Source organism: Balaenoptera ricei, chromosome 9, assembly GCF_028023285.1.
Source record: "Balaenoptera ricei isolate mBalRic1 chromosome 9, mBalRic1.hap2, whole genome shotgun sequence".
In the NCBI taxonomy this organism is placed as follows: domain Eukaryota; kingdom Metazoa; phylum Chordata; class Mammalia; order Artiodactyla; family Balaenopteridae; genus Balaenoptera; species Balaenoptera ricei.
In genome coordinates, this window is record NC_082647.1 from 73,612,855 (window position 1) to 73,639,942 (window position 27,088).

The 27,088-nt window shown below is 37.7% G+C and overlaps 1 protein-coding gene across 1 annotated transcript; it reads right to left on the minus strand.

Moving 5' to 3' along the window:
- Positions 1-418: 418 nt before the first annotated feature.
- POLR1F (RNA polymerase I subunit F) lies at positions 419-21,695 on the minus strand. Its single transcript, XM_059932843.1, has 4 exons — positions 21,247-21,695; positions 16,529-16,670; positions 3,632-3,840; positions 419-2,357 (listed from the first exon to the last, which is right to left on the minus strand). The coding sequence occupies exons 1-4, from the start codon at positions 21,498-21,500 to the stop codon at positions 1,952-1,954; spliced, it is 1,011 nt and encodes a 336-aa protein (XP_059788826.1). The 5' UTR covers positions 21,501-21,695; the 3' UTR covers positions 419-1,951.
- Positions 21,696-27,088: the final 5,393 nt, after the last annotated feature.

Here is a 27,088-nt window from a genome sequence, read left to right on the forward strand (position 1 = left end):
ATTATTTTAAAATACAACATTAACAGAAGCAGCAACTGAAGCAAAATACAATAAATATGCAGGAATTTACTTTGCTAAGCCACAAAGTATTTTTCCATGAATAGCATTAATTTAACAGCTTCCTTGGTATTTACCAGAAGCGATTTAGAATTGTTTCACTAAACATTAATTTTTCACATTAAGTCAGACATGATTATAATTATGTATTTAAATTTAAAAATTTAAAGGAAGTATTTATAAGACATTTATAAGACATTTTCTGGGTATGGTACTACATTAAACTCTTGAGAATAGGGTATAGCTTGTTTTAAATCTTTTTCAACTCATCCTTCCTTTAAACCAGTGCTGTCCAAAACAAAGATAAGGTGGGCCCCTCAGATGCAATTTTTAATCTTTAAAAAAAAATGAAAAAAGCTGATTTAATTGTAACATTTTATTTACCCCAGTGTACCAAAATATTATAATCTCACCAATATACAAAATTGAGATATTTTACATTCTTTCTTTGTACATCTTCAAAATCTGGTGTGTATTTTATACTGATACCTCATCTCTATTTGGACTAGCTACATTTTGAGGGCTAAATACCCACATGAACCTAATGATAAGGAAAGACACTGGCCTGCACATTTCCACTGTCTGGCACATGTGCTTTTAGACAAACACTGTGAATGACTGCCACTCTCCAAATTCTATATTCTATCATTACAGATTTGGATCTACTACTATGGGAACCCATACATTAACAAACATTAAACAATGTAAGACCAGTACTATGTCTCATACGAGATAAATGGCAATGACAGTGGCTGCCATGGATCACAACTAACAGTGAGTAGACAATCTTCTTTTTCTTTGTAGCACTTACCACAATTAGTAATTTTCTGTATTTTCTTACTTATATTGTGTATGTGCATCTGTTTTTCCTATGGCATTCCATGAGGGAAGGAATTATTTCTACCTTGTTTGCCATTATACCCCTGGACCTTAGTAGAATGTGTTTTACACACAGATCATCAAACACCTGTTAAATTACGACCTTGCATTGATTATCAGGCTGAACCAGCTTGTCATTTCATTCTTCATTGTCTTCCAATAGTTAAGACATATTCCACATTTTCTCAGTGAAAGCAGTGAATAGCTGTTTTCTCTTCCTAATAATTTCTAGTAGCTTAACTCAAATATTAAAAGTAGGGAAATTCCTCACTAGTCAGAATCACATTTTTCCTGTCTTCAGCAGACTCTCCTCCTCTCCCACACACAACAAAAGCAGAATGGTTGAGGCACAAATGAACAAGTGTCAGAAAACAGCCTCTCCCTCAACCTCTTAGACTGAGAGAAAAAGGAAAACAACATGCATGCACCTAGAAGAAGAGATAGTGAATATTGTTTCCTACCACACAGTCAGTAGTGGCAAGGTTCGTAAGAGCTCTGGAAACTTCAGAAACTCCTTTGGCAAACCATTCTAAGTTAAACAGTAGAAATACTGTAGTAGCCATGATAAAAGAAATCCTAAAACTGGTAATTTAAACAAAGCAAAATAGCATGTCATGTAACATCATGACGAAATGTGAAACCTGTAACAACAACAAAAAAAACCAAAAACCAAGCTCAAAACTCATTCTGTATGAAATAACATTGTATTTTAAAAGTCCTTTTGTGGACTGTAGAAATCATTTTATTTAGAATGTATACACTGGAAGAATGAAGGAGTTGAGATTGAGGGCAGCTCTTACCTTTCTATTCTGTATACAGTAAAATGGCACTTTAATAATACTGGCATTTCCCAAATTATCAGTTTTGTAATTTTAGCACCAAAAACTCAACTCCTAATCAAATGTTCCCTGTTTTGCAAAGTATTGGAATACAAAACATTTCATAGTCAGTCACCTGTTTTGTGTAAATCAATTTTTAAAAAACCAAATTGTATTTAAAAATGCACTAAAGAAAATTACTTTTCCCTTTTCTTTTTTGGTGCATGTTCCAAAAGTGGTGGTGTAAATTCAGCCTCCTCACTGTGCTTTCTTTTCTTTTTTTTCTTTTTATGGTCACTTTGGTAACCACTAGAGTCACTGCCTTGGAAAACAGGGTCCTGGTGCTTTTTCTTCTTCTTCTTCTTCTTCTTTGGCTCTTCCTCCCAGAGGCCACTCACATTGTTATTAATCTGCAGATCTGTTTCTTCCTTCATGGTAACATCTGCAAAATCTGCTAGCTCTGTGGTACCACCTTCCACTTCATATGGCTCTGGGTCTTTCTTCTTTTTCTTTTTCTTTTTCTTCTTTCGAGGTTTTTCAGTAGCTTCTTCAGTGCCAGTTTCTGTTACTTCTTCAGAAACTGCAGAGCACTTGGTTTGTAAACTATAAATTAACAATTTAAAAAATTTACAGAACATTAAGCAAAAATGAAAGAACAAAATAAGATCAAGAATATTCCCCACATGCTAAGGTTTGTCTAAATAATGACAGTAGTACAAGATAACATACCCAGGACACAAATTTCAAATATTCTATCCTATTATCTCCCAGCACATTGACATGTCTTGGAAATGTTAAATTTTTTGTTTCCCAAGTACTTTTCCCAGACTGTTTGTTTCACACATAAAAATGACAAACTTTTGTCAAAAACATGGCTTCTAAATTTTAGCTTGGTTCAGAAAACCAAACTGAACACTAAACATCATCACCATACCCAGCCTTATCAGCCAAACCAGTGACATTTGATAGGAAAAAAAGAAAAAAACTTCTTGTATCTATCAAAGTATTGGAGTTCCCCATCTACTACCTCAATCCTTGTTTCAAGTAATAGTTCATTGTTCTTCTTAACCTATGCTGAAGCAGTATGACTTCAAAGTTGTGAATATTTTATAAAAACAAGGATCAATGAAGTAGCCCTCTCTCTATAGAACTGCTGTCCCATACAGTAGCACTAGCCACCTATAACTATTTAAATTTAAGGAATTTCAATAAGATAACTTAAAAAATTCACTTCCTCAAGAGTGAGGCTTGAGCAACAAGCTATATTGCACAAATATAGCACATTTCTATCATCACAGAAAGTTCTTTTGGACAGCTGCTGTAGAACTTTAACCCATACTCTTGTTACTTATCAAGGCCTTATCAAGGCAGAATCTAGAAAAAGTTGCTAACACAGGATGCCAAGAGTTTTTTTTTCCCCCCCATGCCATTAACTTGGCTCCCATGAACCCAGGCTCAGGCTCAAAGTAATTCTTACAAGAAAAATACAGAAATTAAATGATCTACCTGCTATAGTGACAATAATAAAATAAATTATTTGTTTCAACTGTGTAAAAACAAAAGGGTAATAGTTATGCAATATGATTAAGCTTCTAGTAGTCTCAAGTTCAGGGATCAACTTTTAAAAAGATTACCAACAAACTAGACAATAAAAAATTGAATTAATAAAATACAGACCAGTTAGATGCAGAGCTTTAGAATATTCAATGCACTGTCACAGCACTTATGATTCATACTTACATTGACTTTACGGTTTGGAAGTACAAATATTCCAGTAAAAAAATTAACTTTTTAAAAGCAGGACTTATGTTCCCTAAATTCAGAATTAATAGAAACGATTAAGTATCAAAATGATAATAATGTGATTAGGAACTGACCTAGTGATATTTAGTTTTCCCCGAATGCAGAATACTCCAGCAGCATCTGAGTCTAAACGAAATACTTCAAATTCTAGTTCATCACCCATGTTTATCTCCAGAGTCTGCCACTGCTCGGCTGGCATCTGCTCAGGCTTAGGAATGGAGGCATTGAAGCACCCGTGTACTAAACAGCCAATGTGGCTGGAAGACACTTTATTAACTGTACCCTGAGAAGAAGGAAAAAAGAATATTACATCAAGAAGAGAGCCAAAGAGTTAAAAGGTGAAACAAACTTTACAATCTTCAAAGTGATCTTCAAATAGAAAATATCAAAATAATGGTACAATTCAATATCGAAAAAGTTGATCCTCATTTAAAACTTACCACGTTACACTAAAATACCACTTTAGGAACACTGTAGAGTTTTTAGAAAGCTCACCTTGAGCATGGCTATTTTAACTAAACCATAACATTACTAGAAGCTTTAAAACTAAATAACAATACTATATATGATTTTTAAGGTTAAAATGAAAATTTCCAAGAAACTTAGTTTTCTATTCCCCTAGGAATCAACATATATAATATGAATGAAAACCTGAAGCATTTTTTTAAAAATCACATATTTTGAATTATAAAACTATAAGAAATATTAACACATATACAGTGTTGTTCAATGGCAGTACCTCCTTCCACATGTGACAGAATAAAACTTACTTGTCTCCTTATAAGGAGTCTGGAGTCCAGAATGGTACCTTCTGGATGGTCTGAAGAATCTGTGCTACATCTATACATTAGAATATTATTCAGCAATAAAAAGCAATAAGCTATCAAGCGAAGAAAAAGACATGGAGGAACCTTAAACACATATCTGTACGTGAAAGAAGCCAATCTGAAAAGGTTACATACTCTGTGATTCCACTATATGACATTCTGGAAAAGGCAAAACTATGGAGACAGTTAAAAAAAAAAGTAGTTGCCATGGTTTCCAAGGGAGGGAGGGAGCAATGAATAGGTAGAGCACAGAGGATTTTTAGAGGAGTGACCAATTATTCCATAGGATACTGTAATGTTGGATACATGTCATTATACCTTTGTCAAAACTCATAGAATGTACAATACAAAGAGTGAACTCTACTGTAAACTATTGACTTTAATAATGTATTGATATTGGCTCAACAATTGTTAACAAATGTACCACATCTGTATGTATGTCAATAATAACTGAAATAGTATGTTTATGTGAGTTTTTTTGGGGGGGAGGGGTGTGGAAGGAGGTGATGTATATGAGAATGCTATACTTCCCATTCAATTTTTCTAAAACTGTTACAAAAGACAAAGTTTTCAATTAAAAAATACTCAATGAGCAAAGGAAAGTCTTTTCAGTGTATGGGTTGAGAACACTGAATATGGGCAAGAGAATGGAGCTCAAGGACCTAGGAAGTACTACACACAAAAAACCAAGATTGATCACAGAACTACACAGAAAAGCTAAAACTATAAAAATTCTAGAATCTTATAGAAGAATATCCTTGCAGCTGAGGGGTAGCCAAGTTTCTTAGATAGGATCTAGAAAGTATGATAAATTAGACTGCATCAAAATTAAAAGCTTCTGCTCATCAAATGATACCATTAAAAGTTAATAAATAAGACACAGACTGGGAAAGAATACTCACAATACAGTTACCTGAAAAGGATCTGTATCAAAACTATGAAAAGAACAATACAAAACCCCAGTTAAGAAGGGGTAAAGTACTTGAACAGGCCCCTCTTACCGAAACACATGAAAAAGAGCTCATGAGGGAAATACAAATTAAAACCGTAAGGAAAAACTACCGTATGCCCACCAGTAAAATCAAAAGACAACACCAATTGTTGGCAAGAATGCAGAGCAACTGGAAGTACTGAAGGGGAAATTAGTTCTCCATAAAGTTACACACGTTTACCCTGTGACCTAGCAATACTGCTTCAAGTTTCTACTTAGGAGAAATGAAAATACATGTTCACAATAGCTCTGTTCATAACAGGTCCAGACTGGAACCAACCCAAATGTCCATCAATGAGGATGGATAATCAAATTGATAATCAAAGTACATATATATACTCATATAACTGAATACCATGGATGATTAGAAGACAGAATCCACCAATATACCCAATAGCATGGATATTACTCAAAAACATGACCAGAAGAAGCCAGACTGTGAGTGTATAACGAAAAATTCCACTAATAAGGAATTACGGAACAAGTGAAACCAATTTATGATAATGAAATCAGAATAGTGTTTGTATCTAGGATAAAGGGGGTTGACCAGGAAAGGGCATGAGAGTCACTTCTAAGGAGAGAGAATGGTATATGCACTTGTCAAAATTCACTGAGCTGCACAGGATGATCTATTGCACTTTATGTAAGTTAAACCTGATACATTATATTGTATGTAAACTATATCTCATATTATTAAATGGAAAAAAAATGGTCAAATGTATCTGAGGACTGGATCTTATTGTAGGGGATAGAGTAAAAGGGATAATTAAACTTCATTTCACTTTCTGTACAATTTGAATGTTATTTCCATGCACATATTTACATTTATGATAATTTACAAAAAGCAGATGACAGTTTAATTTGGGAATTTTAAAGTACAAATCTACCACCAACTTTAATAGTATGGAGGTTATAGGATCCCAGTTTGGAGGGCGAGGGTACTATTTCTAGCAGTTCAAATGACATTGAAAAACAGTTTTAAATTAGAAAGGCCTTACAATTTTGTTATAGTGAAATCTGACCTACATTTTAATTAACAGTATCAAGGGCTAGTTAATAGTTCTCATGGACTAAACAATTCCTATAGACATTTATTTTAGTTAAAAGGAAAAAATACATATATATATACAAGTACATATGAACACAGAGAACTGCTGGTGGGAAAGGATCAAGTGATGTGGATAAATGTATACATTTCAGTAGATTTCACATCAATTTCTGCATTTTCACCTTCTCTTAAAAAAAAACAAACAAACAACTGAAAGACCTTCCCCACAGGCCCTTCATTTCCACAGGACAGTATGGATGCCCTGACCCTACCGTTCATTGCCATTACCTGCCTGGTCCCACAGCTATTGGGATTTGCAACTCCAGTTTTATATATTGCTATACCATCTGAATCCTATATGAACAAACTATACTTGTATATATTTGAGAAGTTATAAAATCATAAAAAAAATTTTTTTAACCCTTTAAAAATCACTCTGATGGTATACAGAGAATAAATTGGATGGGGCATATACTCTGTACATGCATGTCAGTTTTAGTAGCATGGAGTTTAAAAACTTGCCTAGACTGCCACTGAACAGAAAAAAGAAAAAAGAATGAAAAGAAATGAGGACATTGTTTAAGACACCTCTAGGACAATATCAAGTGCAGTAAGATTCACATGATAGGAGACACAGAAGGTTAAGAGAGAAAGGGCCTGAGAAAATATTTGAAGAGATAATAGCTGAAAACTTCCCTAACCTGGGAAAGGAAAGAGGCACTCAAGTCCAGGAAGTGCAGAGTCCCATACAGGATGAACTCAAAGAACATGCCAAGACACACTGAAAAGCAACAGATAACCTACAAGGTAACTCCCATAAGGCTACCAGCTAATATTTCAGCAGAAACTCCACAAGCCAGAAGGGAGTAGCAAGATATATATATTTAAAGTGATGAAAGGGAAAAACCTAAAACCAAGAATAAATACTCTACCCAGCAAGGGTCTCATAAGATTTGATGGAGAAGTTAAAACCTTCACAGATAAGCAACAGCTAAAAGAATTAATAAGCACCACAACATGAGCTTTACAACAAATGTTAAAAGAACTTCTCCAGGCAAAAAAGAAAATGCCACAACTAGAAACAAGGAAATTACCAAATGCAAAAACTCACCAGTAAAAGCAAACATAGTAAAGGTAGGAAATCACCCACATGCAAAGCTAGTAGGGAGGGGAAAACACTAAAGTGGTAAAAATCACCTACATCCACAGTAAGCAATTAAGGGAAACACAAAACAATTAGATGTAAAATATGGTATCAAAAATAGTAATCATGAGGGGAGAAGAGTACAAATTCAGGGCATTTAAAATGCATTTGAAATTAAGAGATTAACACCTTAAAAGCAATCACATATATATATATATATATATATATATATGTGTGTGTGTGTGTGTTTTATATATATATATCTATATATATATAGATATATATATATAGATACAGATATAGATATATATATATAGAGAGAGAGTGCTCTACAAAAACCTCATGGTAACCACAAACCAAAAATCTATAATAGATATACACACACAAAAAACAAAAGGAATCCAAACATAACACTAAAGATAATCACCCATTCACAAGAGAATAAAATTTAAAAAGGGGAATAAAATAAGACCTACAAAAACAAGTCTAAAACAATTTTAAAAAATGGCAATAACAACATACATATTGGTAATTACCTTACATGTAAATGGACTAAATGCTCCAACCAAAGTTCACAGACTGGCTGGAGGGGATCAGGATGGCAGAGGAGTATGACATGGAGCTCACCTTCTCCCACAAAAATATTAAAAATACATCTACTAGTGGAACGATTCACATAGAACATCTACTAAACGCCAAAAGAAGACCTCAGACTTCCGATCACAAGAAAACCTCCCCATAGCCGGGTAGGATAAAAGGAAAATGAAAAAGAAGGAATCGCAATGGGTCCTGCACCCCAAAGAAGGAGCTGTGAAGGAGGAAAGGTTCCCACACCCTGGGAAGTCTCCTCACCAACAGCGAGATCAGAATGTATGGAGGGGTAGCTTCATAGCCTAAGAGGAGAGCGCAGCAACTGGTGTGCGGAAGGCAAAACAGAGAATAATATGCACGGAAGATCGGCACTGCCACACTGCATTCCCCAGCCTGAGACACTCCTCTGTTGGTGTGGGTGGGGGCTGGGTGCTGAAGCTCAGGCTTCAGAGCTCAGACCCAGGGAAAGGACTAGGACCACCACGAGTTTCTTTCCCCTGTGAGTGCTCCCAGACAACAGGACACCGCTACAGGAGCTCCAGCGGTGTGCTGAGTCACTGCCACCATGGCAGGCTCCTAAGGCTGACATGGACAGCCGCTAAAAGACCCGCAAGCAGGCGCCAGGCCCTGCCCTGTCCCAGTCCCAGGAGTGCATGGAGAGCAGCCACCCATACGAGACCCTTCAAGCGGGCGTGACGCTCTGCCCCTGCTGTCCCCGGAGTGCGCAGACAGCACCAGCCCATACGAGACTCATGAACAGGCATCAAGCACAGCCCCCACTGTCCCAGGAGGGTGTGGAGAGTAGTCGCCCATAGAACACCCATGAGCAGGTGCAGGGCCCTGCCCCTGCTGTCCCAGGAGGGCGTGAGAACAGCCATCCACACGAGACCCACGAGCAGGCAACACGCCCTGCCCCCGGTGTCCCAGGAGTGGAGAGCAGCCACCCACACAAGACCTTTCACCAGGTGCCATGTGCTGCCCCTACTGTCCGGGGAGCATGTAAGGAAGGCTGTACCTACACACCCCATATCAAGGGGATAATGGCAAGCACACACTGAGGAAAGAGACAGCAAGCATCCAAACTAAAAGCAGCTTCTCAATTCCAGAAAACACGGCAGAGTAGAAGGACTTGAGCTAACCTCCTCTTGCAGAAACACCAAAATCACAACTAACTGCTGAACAATCATCGATAAAGAAGACTGGAACCCAACAAAAGAGATATTTTATATTCAAAGACAAAGAAGAAAACAAAGTGAGACGGTAGGAGGGGCGTTTTCGTGACATAATCAAATCCCATACCCACCAGATGGGCAACCCACAAACTGGAAAATTAATTATATTGCAGAGGTTCTCCCACAAGAGTGAGCCCCATGTCAGGCTCCCCAGCCAGAGGGTCTGGCATCAGGAGAAGGAATCCCTAAAAGCACTTGGCTTTGAAAGCCAGTGGGGCTTGAGTGTAGGAGCGCCACAGGACTGGGGGAAACAGACTCCACTCATGGAGGGCGCACACAAGGCTTCACACACACTGGGACCCAGCATAATGCAGTAACTCCATAGGAGCTGGGGCCGTACTACCTATGGGTCTTGGAGGATTTCTGGTGGGGGAGGTGGGGGTCAGCTGTGGCTCATGGCGGGGGCAAGAACACTGGTGGCAGAGGCCCCAGAGAATACTGATCAGTGTGAGCTCTCCTAAAGGTTGCCATTTTGGCATCAAGACCTGGCCCTACCCAACAGCCTGCAGGCTCCAGTGATGAAAAGCCTCAGGCCAAACAACCAGCAGGATAGGAAAACAGCCCCACCCATCAGCAGACAGGGTACTTAAAGCCACACTGAGCTCACAGCCACCTATAAACACATCCCTTGACATGGCCCTGCCCACCAGAGGGACAAGACCCAGCTCCACCCACCAGTGGGCAAGCACCAGTACCTTCCACCAAGAAGCCTGCACAAGCCTCAGGACCAGCGTCACCAACAGGAGGGCAGACACCAGAAGCAAGAGGAGCTATGATCCTCCAGCCAGCGGAAAGGAGACCACAAACATGGAAAGTTACACAAAATGAGATGGCAAAGAAATACGTTCCAGATGAAGGAACAAGATAAAAACCTACAAGAACAACTAAATGAAGTGGAGATAGACAACTTACCTGAAAAAGAATTTAAAGTAATGATAGTAAAGATAATCTAAGATCTTGAGGGAAAAAATGGCAGCACAGACCAAGAAGTTGCATGAGGTGTTTTTAAAGAACAAACAGATGAACAATACAATAACTGGAATGAAAGATACAGTAGAAGAATCAATAGCAGAATAACTGAAGCAGAAGAACAAATAAGTTAGCTCAAAGACAGAATGGTGGAAATCACTGCCATGGAACAGACTAAAGAAAAAAGAATGAAAAGAAATGAGGACAGTCTCAGAGACCTCTGAGGCAACATTAAATGCACCACCATGTGCATTATATGGGTCCCAGAGGGAGAAGAGAGAGAAAGGGCCTGAGAAAATATGTGAAGAGATTATAGCCAAAAACTTCTCTAACGTGAGAAAGGAAACACTCAAGTCCAGGAAGCACAGAGTCCCATACAAGATAAACCCAAGGAGGAACACACCAAGACACATTAACCAGACTGACAAAAATTAAAGACAAAGAAAAAATATTAAAACAAGGGAAAAGCAACAAATAACATATAAGGGAACCCCCATAAGTTTATCAGCTGCTTTTTCAACAGAAACTCTGCAGACCAGAAGGGAGAGGTGCAATACATTTAAACTAATGAAAGGGAAAAATTTAAAACAAGGAATACTCTACCCAGCAAGGCTCTTGTTCACATTTGACAGAGAAATCAAGTATTACAGACAAGCAAAAACTAAGAGATTTCAGCACCACCAAACCAGCATTATAACAAATCCTGAAGGAACTTCTCTAGGTGGAAAAGAAAAGGCCACAACTAGAATCAAGAAAATTACGAATGGGGAAGGTCACCAGTAAAGGCAAACATAAAGTAAAAGCAGGAAATCGTCCACACACAAACCAGCAATCATGAGAAGAGGAAAGTACAAATGCAGGATATTGGAAATTAAAAGATCAGCAACTTCAAACAATCTTGTACATATATAGACTTCTATATGAAAACCTCATGGGAACCACAAACTAATAATCTATAATAGATACACAAAAAAAGCAATCCAAACACATCATTAAAGATAGACATCAAATCACCAGAGTAGAGAACAAAAGAGGAAGGGAAGAAAAAAGACCTTAAAAAACAAATCCAAAACAATTAACAAAATGGCAATAAAAACATTCGTATCGATAATTCCCTTAAATGTAAATAAATGCTCCTGACAAAAGACATAGACTTGCTCAATGGATACAAAAACAAGACCCGTATATATGCTGTCTACAAGAGATCTACTTCACATCTAGGGACACATACAGACTGAATGTGAGGGGATGGAGAAAGGTATTCCACGCAAATGGAAATCAAAAGAAAGCTGCAGTAGCAATACTTACGTCAAACAAAATAGACTTTAAAATAAAGAATGTTACAAGAGACAAAGAAAGAAACTACATAATGATCAAAGGAACAATCAAAGAAGAAGATATAACAATTGTAAATATATATGCACCCAACATAGGAGCACCTCAGTATATAAGGCAAATGCTAACAGACATAAAAAGAGAAACCAACATTAACACAATAACAGTGGGGGACTTTAACACCCTACTTTCATCAATGGGCAGATCATCCAGACAGAAAATCAATACAGAAACACAGGCCTTAAATGACACAAAGATGGACTTAATTGCTATTTTTAGAACATTCCATCTGAAAGCACCAAAATACACTTTCTTCGCAAGTGCACATGGAACATTCTCCAGGATAGATCACATCTGGGACCACAATACATACCTCAGTCAATTTAAGAAAACTGAAATCATATCAAGTATCTTTTCTGACCACAACGCTATGCGATTAAAAATCAACCACAGGAAATAAATTGTAAAAAACACAAACATGTGGATGCTAAACAATATATTACTAAGCCAATGGAACACTGAGGAAATCAAAGAGGAAATCAAAAAACACCTAAAGACAAATGACAATGAAAACACGATGGTCCAAAACCTTTGGGACGCAGCAAAAGCAGTTCTAAGAGGGAAGTTTACAGCAATACAATCTTAGCTGAGGAAACAAGAACAATCCCAAATAAACAACCTAACCTTACACCTAAAACAATGAAAGAAAGAAGAACAAACAAAACAATGAAAGAAAGAAAAACAAACAAAAAAGTCAGTAGAAGGAAAGAAATCAAAAGATCAGAGCAGAAATAAATGAAATAAACAAAAAAAACAATTGAAAAGATCAATGCAACTAAAAGTTATTTCTTTGAAAAGATAAAGAAAATTGATAAAAGTTTAGCCAGACTCATCAAGAAAAAAAAGGAGAGGACTCAAATCAATAAAGTTAGAAATGAAAGAGAAGTTGCAACTGACACCACAGAAATACAAAGGATAATAAAAGACTACAACAAAACAACTATATACCAATAAAATGGACAACCTAGAAGAAATGGAGAAATTCTTAGAAAGATACAACTGAACCAGGAAGAAAAGAAAATATGAACAGACTAATCAGAAGTACTGAAATTGAAACAGTGATTTAAAAACTTCCCCCAAACAAAAGTCCAGGACCAGATGGCTTCACAGGTGAATTCTATCAAACATTTAGAGAACAGTTAACACCCATCCTTCTGAAACTATTCTAAAACATTGCAGAGGAAGGAACACTCCCAAGCTCATTCTATAAGGCCACCATCACCCTGATACCAAAGCCAGACAAAGATACCAAAAAAGAAAAATTACAGGCCAATATCACTGATGAACATACATGCAAAAATACTCAACAAAATACTAGCAAACAAAATCCAAAAATACATTAAAATGATCATACACCATGATCAAGTGGGATTTATCCCAGGGATGCAAGGATTCTTCAAAATACGCAAATCAATCAATGTGATATATAACACATCAACAAAGTGAAGAGTAAAAATCATATGATCATCTCAATAGAAGCAGAAAAAGCTTTTGATAAAATTTAACATCTATTTACAGTAAAAACGCTCCAGAAAGTGGGCACAGAGGGAACATACGTCAACATAGTAAAGGCCATGTATGACAAACCAACAGCTAATATCAAGCTCAGTGGTGAAAAGCTGAAAGTATTCCCTCTAAGTTCAGGAACAAGGCAAAGATGAGCACTTTCAGCACTTTTATTCAACATAGTTTTGGAAGTCTTATCACAGCAATCATAGAAGAAAAAGAAATAAAAGGAATCCAAATTGGAAAGGAAGAAGTAAAATTGTCACTGTTTGCGGATCATGATACTATACATAGAAAATCCTAAAGACGCCACCAAAAACCAAGTAGAGCTCATCAATGAATTTGGTAAAGTTGCAGGATTCAAAATTAATACAGTTAGTCACCTACATTTGAACGAGTTCCATTCTGAGAGCACATTTATAAGTCCAATTTGTTTGTAAGTCCAACAAAGTTAGCCTAGGTACCCAACTAACACAATCGGCTGTACACTACTGTACTGTAATAGGTATATAATACTTTTCACACAAATAATACATAAAAAACAAACACAAAAAAATAAAACATTTTTAATCTTACAGTACAATACCTTAAAAAGTACAGTAGTACAGTACAACAGCTGGCATACCAGGGCTGGCATCAAGTGAAGAGGCAAGAAGAGTTACTGACTGGAGGAGGGAGAGGAGGTGGGAGATGGTAGAGCTGAAGGATCGTCAGCAAGAGGAGACAGAAGGCAAGCTGTGATTTCACTCACGCCTGACGCTGATGGAATGCATGTTTCCATCTTTGAAAGTTCACAACTTGAAGGTTCATGTGTACGGGACTTACTGTATATAGAAATCGGTTGTATTTCTATACGCTAAAAACAAACTATCAGAGAAATTATGGAAACAATCCCATTAACCATCATGTCAAAAATAATTAAACACCTGCAAATAAACCTACCAAAGGGGGCAAAAGACCTGTACTCCAAAAACTGAAAAGAAATTGAAGGCAACATAAACAGATGGAAAGATATACCGTGTTCTTGGATTGGAAAAATCAGTATTGTTAAAATAACCATACTACCCAAGGCGATCTACAGATTCAATGCAATCGCTATCAAATTACCAATGGCAGTTTCAGAGAACTAAAACAAATAATTTTAAAATTTGTATGGAAACACAAAAAACCCCAAATAGCCAAAACAATCTTGAGAAAGAATAAGGGAGCTGGAGTTAATTAAGCTCCCAGACTTCAGACTATACTACAAAGCTACAGTCATCGAAACAGCATGGTGGGCTTCCCTGGTGGCGCAGTGGTTGAGAATCTGCCTGCCAATGCAGGGGACACGGGTTCGAGCCCCAGTCTGGGAAGATCCCACATGCCACGGAGCAACTACGCCCGTGAGCCACAATTACTGAGCCTGCGTGTCTGGAGCCTGTGCTCCGCAACAAGAGAGGCCACGATAGTGAGAGGCCCGCGCACCGCGATGAAGAGTGGCCCCCACTTGCCGCAACTAGAGAAAGCCCTAGCACAGAAACGAAGACCCAACACAGCCATAAATAAATAAATAAATAAATAAATAAATAAATAAATAAATAAATAAAAAAAACAAAAAAAAAAAACCCAGCATGGTACTGGCACAAAAACGGACACATAGATGAGTGGAACAGGATAGAAAGCCCAGAAGTAAACCCATGCACTTAATGGTCAATTAATCTATGACAAAGGAGACAAGAATATTTAATGGAGAAAAGACAATCTCTTCAATAAGCGGTGCTGGGAAAACTGAACATCTACATGTAAAAGAATGAAATTAGAACATTTTCTAACGCCACATACAAAAATAAACTAAAAATGGATTAAAAATCTAAATGTAAGACCAGATACTCTAAAACTCCTGGAGTAAAACATAGGCAGAACACTCTTTGACATAAATCACAGCAATATTTTTTTGAATCCATCTCCTAGAGTAATGGAAATAAAAGCAAAAATAAACAGATGGGATCTAATTAAACTTAAAAGGTTTTGCACAGCAAAGGAAACCGTAAACAAAATGAAAAGACAACCTATGGACCGGGAGAAAATATTTGCAAACAATGTGACTGACAAGGGATTAATTTCCAATATATACAAAGAACTCATAGAGCTCAGCATCAAAAAAACCAAACAACCCAATCAAAAAATGGGCAGAAGACCTAAACAGACATTTCCCCAAAGAAGACATACAGATGAAAAGATGCTCAACATCACTAATTACTAGAGAAATGCACATCAGAACCACAATGAGGTATCACCTCACCTTTCAGAACAGCCATCATCAAAAAGTCTACAAACAATAAATACTGGAGAGGGTGTGGAGAAAATGGAACCCTCCTACACTGTTGGTGGGAATGTAAACTGATGCAGCCACTATGGAGAACAGTATGGAGGTTCCTTAAAAAATTAAAAATAGAGTCACCATATTGTCCAGCAATTGCACTCCTGGGCATACATCCAGAAAAGACAAAAACTAATTCTAAAAGATACATGCTTCCAATGTTCACAGCTGCACTATTTACAATAGCCAAGACATGGAAGCAACCTAAGTTTCCATGGACAGAAGAATGGATAAAGAAGATGTGGTACACACACACACACATGCACACACACTGGAGTATTACTCAGCCATAAAAAGGATGAAATAATGCCATTTGCAGCAACATGGATGGACCTAGAGATTATCATACTAAGTTAAGTAAGTCAGAGAAGGACAAGTATCATATGATACCACTTATATGTGGAATTTTAAAAAATGATACAAATAAACTTATTTACAGAACAGAAATAGATTCACAAACATAAAGGACAAACTTATGGTTACCAAAGGGGAAGGGGAAGGAGGATAAATTAGGAGGCTGGGTTAACAGATACACACTATTATATATAAAATAAACAACAAGAACCTACTGTATAGCACAGGGAACTTATTCAATGTCTTGTAATAACCTATAATGGAAAAGAGTCTGAAGAATATATGTATGTATATATATCACTTGAATCACTTTGCTGTACACTTCACACTAACAGAACACTGTAAATCAACTATACTTCAATAAAAATAAAAATTAAAAAAACTTACCTACATTAAACTGATGGAAAATAATTTTTGTTTCCTTAAAAATGATTTTTAGTTACCTACAAAAGCAATCCTTGTGAATTCCAAGGTGTACAGTCTCTTAAAATTTTCCTAATTACATAACTAAATAACTATACAAAGAAAGATAGGAGAAAAAAAAAAGATACATACCCTAAGTTTTTGCCCTGGTTCAGGGCAGAAAATAACAAAATCTGCTTCAATGTTAAGATGAATGTGTCCTTGATCATCATAAATATCTCCTAATTCACCCACTACTTTGATGTTATCATAAGCAATGGGTACACCTAAAAGGCTGTAAAAAAAAAAAGAAGAAAAGAAAAACGATATTTGTTTATCCCCTTTTAATTGACTAGATATTCTGAGTCCAAAGAGTATACATCTCCTAATATAATCACTCATGGCAAAAGCACAATAGTATATGATTAGTCTGCAACAACTTTAGAAGTTCAATTTCGCCAAAGGGTTCCAAAATAATGGCTAAGTTAAAAATAGTTATTCAAGATAGGTAGCCAGAAACAAAATGTCCAATTATGCAAGAGCAATAAGTTGACACTTCTTCCCTATTTGCTATTCATTTGAATTCTAGTCATGCTAGAATGAGAGAAAAAAACAGGACTTAGCAAGAAAAATGTCTACTTCTGTGAATTATTACTGAATCAAGGCAATTTTGGTGTTATCCACCATTACCGAATTTCTGTACTAGATGGCATATAGCAAGAGAAGTATTAGGGTCAAAGCTGAAGCTCCTGAATATTAAAGCCAATGACTTAATGGAGAAAAATCCCCAAACTGCAACTGTTGCTAGTGTAAGAAAATGTTAACAAATACAACTATTTCATTTTTTGAGAACTGATTCTGACATTTTAAACTGTATGTTGATTAAACATACAGGATTAGGGGACAACTACTATTTCCAAATGTCATTTCCAAGTTCTTAAAAAATTACAACTACTAAGGAGGCTGAGCTGGTGGCTTCACTGCCACAGCCACTGCCTACATGTTTCTGAAAACTTTCCTGACTCCCCCAGGCAAGGCTGAAGTCATGCTGCCTCTACTCCTATAGGACTCTGAGCACTGGTCTTATTTCCCTCACCTCTTTGTTTACATGTTTGGATTCCAGACAGGAGTCTAAGGCCTTTGAGAGCAGAGAACATTTTTGGTGAACTCAAACTTCTAGAATGGTTCACAGAGAATAAAAGTAAGAATTTATACCCAGTAGCAGTTGTTTAAAACAGCCAGGAGTCACTGGAACGGAACTTAATTAAATACCACATTAGGAAATCCATAAACTCAGAGACTTACTCCAGAAAGCACCCTTTTGAATTACTAATTTCTGCATGTGGCTTTCCTAAGCAGGGACTATACCATCACAAAGAGAATATTAGGGGCCCAGAAAACAGAAAGGAGGGGTTAAAAAAAAAAGTAACCGCCACATGAGAAAGAAAAACAAAATTAGCACTTTGTTTCCCCTAATCAACAATGAAAGAGTTTCAAGTGGGGAAAACTGTTGTCCCCTAAGGGGCATTTGGGAGTTTGTGGTACTAATCATAGTTGTCACACTGCAAAGGCCAGGGATGGGAACCATTCTGCCATGTACAAAACAGTCCTACACAATGAAAACTGTCCCTAGCTCTACATGATTTAAATGAGCGGACAAACCTCATTTTATAAACATTTATAAATAGTCGGTCATAGTACCTAACTATATACATATATGCGTGTGTGTGTGTATGAACATAAAATCTTTGCATGGTTTCAATATAAATTAAAATTTCCAGGAATATAACTAATATATAAATTCAAGAGTAGATTGTTTTGCATGGAACTTTACTGAGAATGTACACATTATTTCAGAATAGCATTTTACCACTATAGACACTGTATGTTATGTGAGTTGTCAACTCAAAGATCCCTGCACCAATCTACATTTGCAACTGATACATTCACAATGATTCAACGTATAGGTTAAGGAGGCTTTATTCTTTCCAGGTAGTCATGCTTGAGCATTACCACACTGAAATACATTTTATTGTATTGTATTAGAGCACTATATGAATGTTTTTTCAATTGTGTAGGTAGATTATACTATCTTTAAATTTCATTTCAGTACACTAAAGTGTGTTTCCAACGACAGTAAAGGTAGTACTGCAAAATATTTCTTATAAGAGGGCGTACTGAGTTCTGCAGGGTTCAGAACTGCTGACTGGGGAATGTGACCATAGAGCCTAAACCCAAAAGAATTTGTGTAAATCCAGCAAACCTTTTGGGAAGCAACTCACTGCATAAAATTTACTAGAAATCATCAGACAGAGACAGACACCTCAACACTGTATCTTTCCCTCTTTTACCTTTGCTTTTCTGAAACCATCCTAAGTAGGTTTCAGGGCAGAGTGGTAGCCTCACTTGAGATATTTAGAAAACAATTAAATCAAGTGTAAGGGATGATTAGACTGCATGCACACTTAAGACTTTTCTGGAACTACTGGGAGGGAACATATTTGCCACCTTCAAATAACTCAAGAGCTGTCATATACAAAAGGGATAAGAATTTTTTTTTTCTTAATGACCTCTCAAAGATATAACTTAGAAATTGTAATGTGATTTTGGAAAACTACTCATTTTCTCTAAGCAGACTTTTCAAAACTGAAATGGTATTATCTTTAAAAAATTCTGTCACTGGGGGAAAAAAAAGGTGGATAGTGTGTCACATAGGGGATGCTGTTGAGATAACTAATATGAGAGCCATTCTCAATTATCCCCTTTTCCTAATTTCTTAAACAAAGAGAAGCATGTCCTCCTGATCGTATCGGATGGCCCCAAAGTCTAGAAACATAAACTATATATGATAAGTGGTGGATCGATATTACAATTCTTGATATATTCAATGTTTTGTCCCTCATTATTAATGCACAGTTTAATGTATGGTGCCACTTTTGCACAGAATAGAGTTTTTAGCACACCCCAAAAATAATAGGGGTAGGATGGGGAGTTCACATCTGTTCAGAGTGCAACTTAGGCCACATGGTCACACTGTCCAATTCAGTTACAGAAATTATCATTATCCAGTCATTTCCTCATCTCTCTGGTGTAATGGCTCCTATTCCTCTAGCCTGTCAAAGTGGAGGCATTAATTAGTTACAGATCAAACATCTGTCTATGTTTCCAGATTTTATGACCACCTTACATATCCTTAAATCTCCCAAATGCATCCTCTCTAATCAATTTTCTCTTGGACAAGTATAACAAGCTCTTAATTTTTCTTCATATTTACTGTCTCACCCTCCTTAAACCATCACATAATGCTATCAAGTGGTTTCTTAAACTGCAAATCTGCTTATGTCCCAGACATCACAGGTACCACTGTCTCAAGAGTGTGCCAAGTTTCAGAGTTGGAGGTTACTGAGAGGACAAAGTGGTAACCCTGCTTCCTGCTTAAGCAAACAGAAAAAACAAACAAAAAACACCTGGCAAAGGCAGGAAGGGAAGAGCAAAATGGCCATCCTTTCTGAATTATCCTCCACCCCATCTTTGAGCCACTGCCCTCCTCTCCAGCTGTACCCAATGTCTTTCCCCTGATATAAACTTTACTTCAGTTATAAAGTACTTACAATTATCTGGGCAAAGTATTCTACTTCAAAACTACTATCCATTTGTTTATGCCACTCTTTTTGCCCAGAATGCTGCTATCTCAAAAGTACCCTCCTCCTATCAAGTTGTTCTCAAAGGTCCTAAGATCCAATTCACTTCTTCTTACTATAACTTAATTTAGATTTCTGTCAAATTTTAATATTTCATTGATTTATCTGGCTTACATCTATATCTTTACTAGCGCTTAAAGCTCCTTGAAACAGGGATCTTGTTTTTGTTTTGTTTTGTTTTATATCCCAAGTCTCTAGTATACAAAATAGACACACAGGTGTGTGCTGGTGCTCGGAGGAAGCTGCAAATGCTAGATGCTTAACCTGTGTAGTGTTCAGGATCCCTTGAGAAAGTAGTGAAAACCTTGGATGCTTTACCCAAGAAAACTGACATAGGAAAACTGCAATTTCCATGGGTTCATTAAATTCCTGAAGGGTAATAACGAATCCCCAGGGAATCCACTCACTCTAGTTTTATAACCCTTACTTTCCAGCCAAGTGGTCTAGAGGAATATTAAGGTATATCTGCCCCCTCCCCTTGACCCTCCACGCTTGTAATTCTAAGAGTTTTCAAGTTATTTTCGAATATCTTACTTTAAATGCATCAAAAGGTTTTTTTCACCTTCAAGAGCAATAGGCTTTCCTTTTCCTACTCTTAAAAAGGAAACAAAGTAATAGTATTTCTCTCATCCCTGATCAGGTCCAAGAGAAAAGAACCCAGGGAAAGTACCAGGGCCAAAACAATAAAAACCGCCCTTCGTGGTTTATAAATAAACGACTAAACGAAGTATTAATGCTTCATGTATAACTTCCTATATAGTGAGAGAGAATCTTTTGAAGTACTGCATTCCACATTGTCAAATGAGAAGACATACAGAACTAACCGGTCTCCTGACCCCCGGTCTATTCTTACCTCTACCTCTCGTGGAGCGACCTTCTTCACCCCTTCCGCCGACACAATTCATTTCACCTTAACGTTTTCTTCTTTGCCTATGAAAGGGACTCTGTACAGATCTTGACCAGGGAGGCACTAGCCTCTCGAGGTGGACTGCCACTCCAGAATGCCTCGGGGTAAGCTCGCCAAGGCCGGTGCGACCTCCCATTCGCCCCTTTTCTGCTGCGCCATTAGGACGTCCACCCGCTGCCCCCGTCCCGTGCCCCAAAGAAGGAGCAGTAAGCAACGTTATGATGTTGTCCGCTCTGGGAAAAAAAAGTGTAAGAGACTGGTACCTCTCGGAATAGCGCAGGAGCTCGGCATCGAGCTGTTCTCGGATACCGGTGCGTTTCCTGTTAAGGTAGCGCGGCGACAGTGCGATGTGTCTTCGGTGCGGCCCCGCCACCAGGCAGGAGTAGCGGCTATTCACGAGCGCACAAGCGGCCGCGTAGGTAGGCAATTCTAGGCAAGGCAAGACGCCGGCCGGTCCCACCACCGGCCCTTCTGAGGCCGCCTTCGGCCGCGCAGACGCTGAGCAACCGGCAGCCATGCGGCTGGTCAGGTTTCCCACGGCGCGCACTGCTTGCGCAGTCAATAACCGCCTCTCTCCGGACGCCGGGTTTCTACGTCATCCACCAGCTACCACGCCCCTAGGAAATTTCCTCTCCTGGCGCTGAAGTACTCAGTTCTGACCAGCAGGGGGCAACCGCTTTTTCGCACTTGGACGCCTGTGGAGCTAGGAGCCTGTGGTTAAGCATTGAGCATGTTCAAAGGCCAACCATCACTCCGTCGCTTAAGGGAGCGCAAACCCGTATTTTCGCTACGTCTTCATTGGATTTAGAATGTCGATTTATTAGGGGTTCACACTTTGATCATATCCAGTCGTAAGGTGGTTTGGTAGGTTTACAAGCTTGGACGGTACAATAAATAAATTTAAAAATATTTATGGAATATATTTTGTGCAGAGAACCCAATCCTAAAAAACAGCCCAGATGCCTCAGATGCAACATTTCTGAAAACGAAACCATCATCCCTCTCCAGCCCGGCTTCTCTTCTCATTCTGTAATCACTAATTCAGGAAATCGTACCACCACTTTCCAAATGGCTCAGTCTGTCATCCCAAGGGCCTCTCTTGTACCCACAAACATCACATCAGCCCCAAGGCCTGTGGGACCCAAAGCCGAAACATCACTCTGTTCGGACCTGTCTTTCCGTCCTTGCTTCCGAAACTTCAGAATTGCCTGTGGAAGCTTAGTTTTATGGTGAAGAGCCTACTCTGGAGCAGCCAGATCTCCATGAGCTTGCCCTGTTTAAAGCCTCACACAGGCACCCCATTTCCCTCAGGACGACACGGACTCCTTAATCTGGCTCTTAAATTACCAAACCATTTTATAATTTGCGCCCAGTATTTTCATTTACCACTCCTCACTTTACACTAGCTGCTAGCCCACTTTCAGCCCACCTTCTGCCCCTCCCCACTCCCTCTCCCCTCCCTTCCCCCCCCCCCCACCACCCCCAATCTTCCTCTCCCTTTCTCTTCAGTCTTATGCTATTCCTTCTATCTGGGAATAGGGCAGCTTCTCTCACATGGGAAAATTCTACTCCTGTGTCAAATTTTAGCTCAGATTTATACTCTTTTCCTCTGAGTAGTTTACTACCACCCTACTTCTCTTCCCCACCTAATGATAAGGTAGTTCCCCCATCTTTGTAAATTACCACCATCAAGCACTGGTTTTATATTAATTTTATGTTAATTGCCTGTTTGTCTCCCCTCCCCCGCCTCCTTACCTAAACTCCAAGGTCACTAAGGCTGGGACCATGATATCAGTCTAGTTCACCACTGCAACCGCCATATGACTCGAAAATAAAATAAAGATGAAATAAAATTCACATTTTATGGCAAGACAAGAAAAATTTAAACGTAAGAATTTTCTCTGCTGATTTGGGCCTCCTCCCTCCCCATTAGTGTGTATTGTGCATCTGCAGTAACAAGACCTCCTTAGGAGATAACCTTCCTTCTTCATCCTGTAAGGGGTCATGATGACCACTACTCACTTCGTTAAGTGCATATCTGGATTGTATAAACTGTTGATGCCTCATTTGATGTATAACCCTTTGTCTCAAAAACGTGTAGAAGTGTGCTTTGCCGTCTAACGGGCAGAACAGTTCTCAAAGCTTTCTGAAAGGCTATCTCCCACGTTATAAACCTCAGGTTGGCTCGAATAAAATTTTCCATTTCTTTCTTAGATCGACAATTGATTAAATTTTTTGTCAACACAATGCATCTTAAATGAATGAATAAAATAGCAGGTGATAAAGAGCTTACAGCCTAAGTGAGGAAATAGGACTAGACATAAACGTGTAACATGTATTAGACTGCATAAGTGCCAAGAGAAATGTATATCAATTAGTGGTATAAGTACTAACACCCTCCCACGTCCCCTAGGTACTGTGAAAAAACTCTCTCTATACCTGTTTTCCACTTGTAAAATCAGGATAATAATACTTGCCCTGCCTTCTATAGAGATGATAAAAGGTTCAAATAAGGTAAGTAAAAAGCATTTTCTTTAGTATTCTTTAATTGACTTCAAATTTAGCAAGAGATGAGAATTGGAAGAAACTGCTCCCAAAGCCCAATGGTGAACATGTTAAGTCCATAAATGGGAAATGTAAAAGACTTTACCTTGATTTGGTTGCAAAGCCCTGCAGCCGCCCTGTGCTGGACCCCTTTGTTCAGTGTTCTCAACCTTGGCTGAACATCAAAATCCCCTGAGGAGCTTTAACTTCTCCTGATGCCTAGAGGGCACTCCAGACCAATTAAATCAAAACCTCTCCTAGGAGTCAAGATGCATCTAGGCTGTCTGCAGATGATAAAACATGAATGAAAACAATTTGTCCAAACACAATTTAGTAAAAAAACAAGCTGGACATCAGGACAATTCAGTCAAAACAAAACTTACCTGAAATCAATTACTCCAGTAATGATTATACACAAATTTAAAATATGAAGTAGTTTTGTAACTCTTTGGATGTTCAAAGGCAATTTGCTTGTTTGATTTTGAGAATGTTTTCTACTTTTTAATCTTTTACATCTGGTTTGATTGTTAGCCACTATCCACACTCTGCATGATTTCAAAGAGTGAAAGGGTGATTCAGCCTGTGTGTAAATTTTCAACATTATGGAGTGACTTTCCCAAATTAACCTATGCCACCTACCACTCCAGGGAAGAAGAAAACAGAAGTACAATGAGATCCCTCCTACCTATCTCCCATCCCACACACATACACAAAGTTTATTTCACTGTGACAGACCTATATTTGGTCTGCACCATTTTCTTTTTCTCTAAAATTTGATCGAAGTGTAATAGGAATTCAGGCAATGATGGTCCCTGTCTCATGAAAAGCCCTGTCAAGCCAAAGGCAAGTCTGTGCTAGGAAAATCCCCCTTTTCTCAAGAAGAGAGGAGGTTAGAAATGACCTTGACCTCATGTCCACTGACCCCAAAGAAAGAGAGAAAAGTGTTCCTGCAACTTGCTATACTTTTTTTTTAACCACTGATCCTTCCCTCTCCAACATGCACACACATACACTGTATTATGTTAGTCTGTTTCTATTTCTTTCAATCAAAGAATCCCTGGAGCAATATAAATATGCGATAATTGGTGGTTTGGCCAAAATAAATTACAAAGTAATTTGAGCTGTATGCTTGGATTTTTACTGGAAATATGCACACTTATGTGATTAGAAAAGAATATGGATATATAAATACCGTGTGTTAATACTAGTTATCTCTTGAGGGTGGGTTGGTTTATGGCTTTTTTTCCTTTGAGCGAATTTTCATATATTATTATATTGAGCGTGCATTGTTTTATACTAAAAATAAAAAATCAGAAAATCAGCAAAAGGATTCCCGTTACTGAAGATTTTACAATTTCCTACTGACAAATTTGCAATTTCATTTGTCAGTAGGAAAAATTAAAATAGCTTCAATACAAACTAGCTGTTTGAAATAAATGTGTTCACTTTGGGAAACAGTTGTATCTTAGTTGTTCAATAAATTGTGAAATACAGTGCTTTTGGGGAAAATACATGTATAAAATTTACCTAATGGGTTTTGGAAATGAAGAAACAAAACACAAAAATCTGAACACAATATATACCAACCATGCAGACTACTTGTAATTCACAAATGTGTCAGCAGGTGGCAAACATGAGCTTTAAATTTATAAAGTTTTGCTTTAGCCCAAAGTACTGTAGGAATGGCAAAAACCAAGGCAACTATTCATTGACAGCTGGTGTTTTTTTGTTTTTTTTTTTTTACCTATAATCCTTCAATAAAGGACATAGGATCAAGTTTTGACTCTGAAAGCCCTTTCTACTGGCTTCTTAGATTGTTGAACTAACAGATGTACACCGTGCTTGCACTGAAAAAAAAGAAATAAAAAAGCACACTATATTACATTTTATTGGATGTAATAGATTTTATATTTTGCAAGCTATAGCTATTGCTGAAAATACATAGAAATGAAATTATTCAAATGTATCTGTCTATAAGTTAAGACCTGACTGCTTTAATGAGGTTACATTTTATTGGTGATCCTCAAAGTCAGGTCCCTGGACCAGCAACAGCTGCATCACCTGGGAAGTAGTTAGAAATGCAGATTCTTAGGCCCCACCCAGGCTTACTAAATCACACCTCTGGGATGGAGCCCAGCAATACATTTTACCAAGAGCTCTAGGTGATTATAAAACCCGCTGAAGTTTGAGAACCAGGGTCTGTAAAGAGGCTTGAAATACAGATAAGAGGCTCTGAATTTATGATTTCTGTTCAGGTATAACTGATGGAAATACAGTGATAATCAACAATGTAGTTAATTACTTCTTTCATATGGTTTAGTGTTCAAACACTATAACGTCTGTAAAATAAGGAACATAAAATAGTACCCAATTTACATTGACTCAGAAGGGTAGAAGCAATTACATAATTTCCATGCATTTCTTATACTGAAAGAAGAATTTCAGTTTACGTTCCCCTTTGCATTATATTGAAAGGGATAACATTATGGTAAATTTTGCATTACAACCTATCTATTGAAACAGATTCAAACTAAGTCAAAATAGGATTATTTCCAAGGAGTAGAGAATAATCGTCACGAAAGAAAACAGTCCTCTACAAAACATGTGTTATTCTTATTAACACATGTATATGTTCTGTTTTCTCTAAGGCATAGCCAAAACCTCCTGCAATTCTTCTGTCACTGAAATAAGAGGCACAGCCATTTTAAATTAACAACAAATACACCCGGACACACTTTCATTTGTAAAAAAGAGAAGGTGTACAAAAATTGTTTATCTAATGTGATAATTTTATCTTAAACACTACTATGCTTCAATTATCTTACTATTTGAATATTTTTATTAATTCAGAATTTCTCAAAGGATACATAAATTGCCAGTTCCCATGAAGAGTCAGTGTTTACTCAACTTCTTCAGTATAGGGGCAACCTTTTTTCTCATCTTTAATATATAAATACAGTTTTCACACAGTTTTAATAAATAGACTATTGGTAAATCACGTTAGGTGCTTATGAGGGTAATAACAAGGGCACAAATCTTAAGTATTCATTGTATTTTCACTCTCTAGATATGTAATTATTTGTGTCTGACTTCCGTGGTAACCAGATATAATAGTGTTGAAACATCCTGATCTTTATGCTTTATCTTTATCTCCTGGCCATAGTTCAGATGTTCTGACTATTACCCAGGAATGTGTGTGTTAGAATTCTCTGTCTCTCCCTACATGTATATATATGTGTGTGTGTGTGTGTGTGTGTGTGTGTGTGTATTTGTTTAAACCTGAACTTTAAAATATGGACTTAGATAAAATCATAGAATCATATCAATGGGTTAGCTTCACCCACCTGAGGTTGCAAGTATCTACCTAGGTATCTATCAGTCATTACCAGGAAAGCAACTTCATAGCCCTTTTGGATGAAAGATTCTAGGTGAAAAGGATTGGCTTAAATAATAAATTTCATTTGGGGTGTGTGTTTGTGTATGTGGGTGTACACGTGTAGCTGTATGCACTGGTGACGGTCGGAAAGAGGTTAAGAAGGTATCAGAAGGGTTGGGTTACTT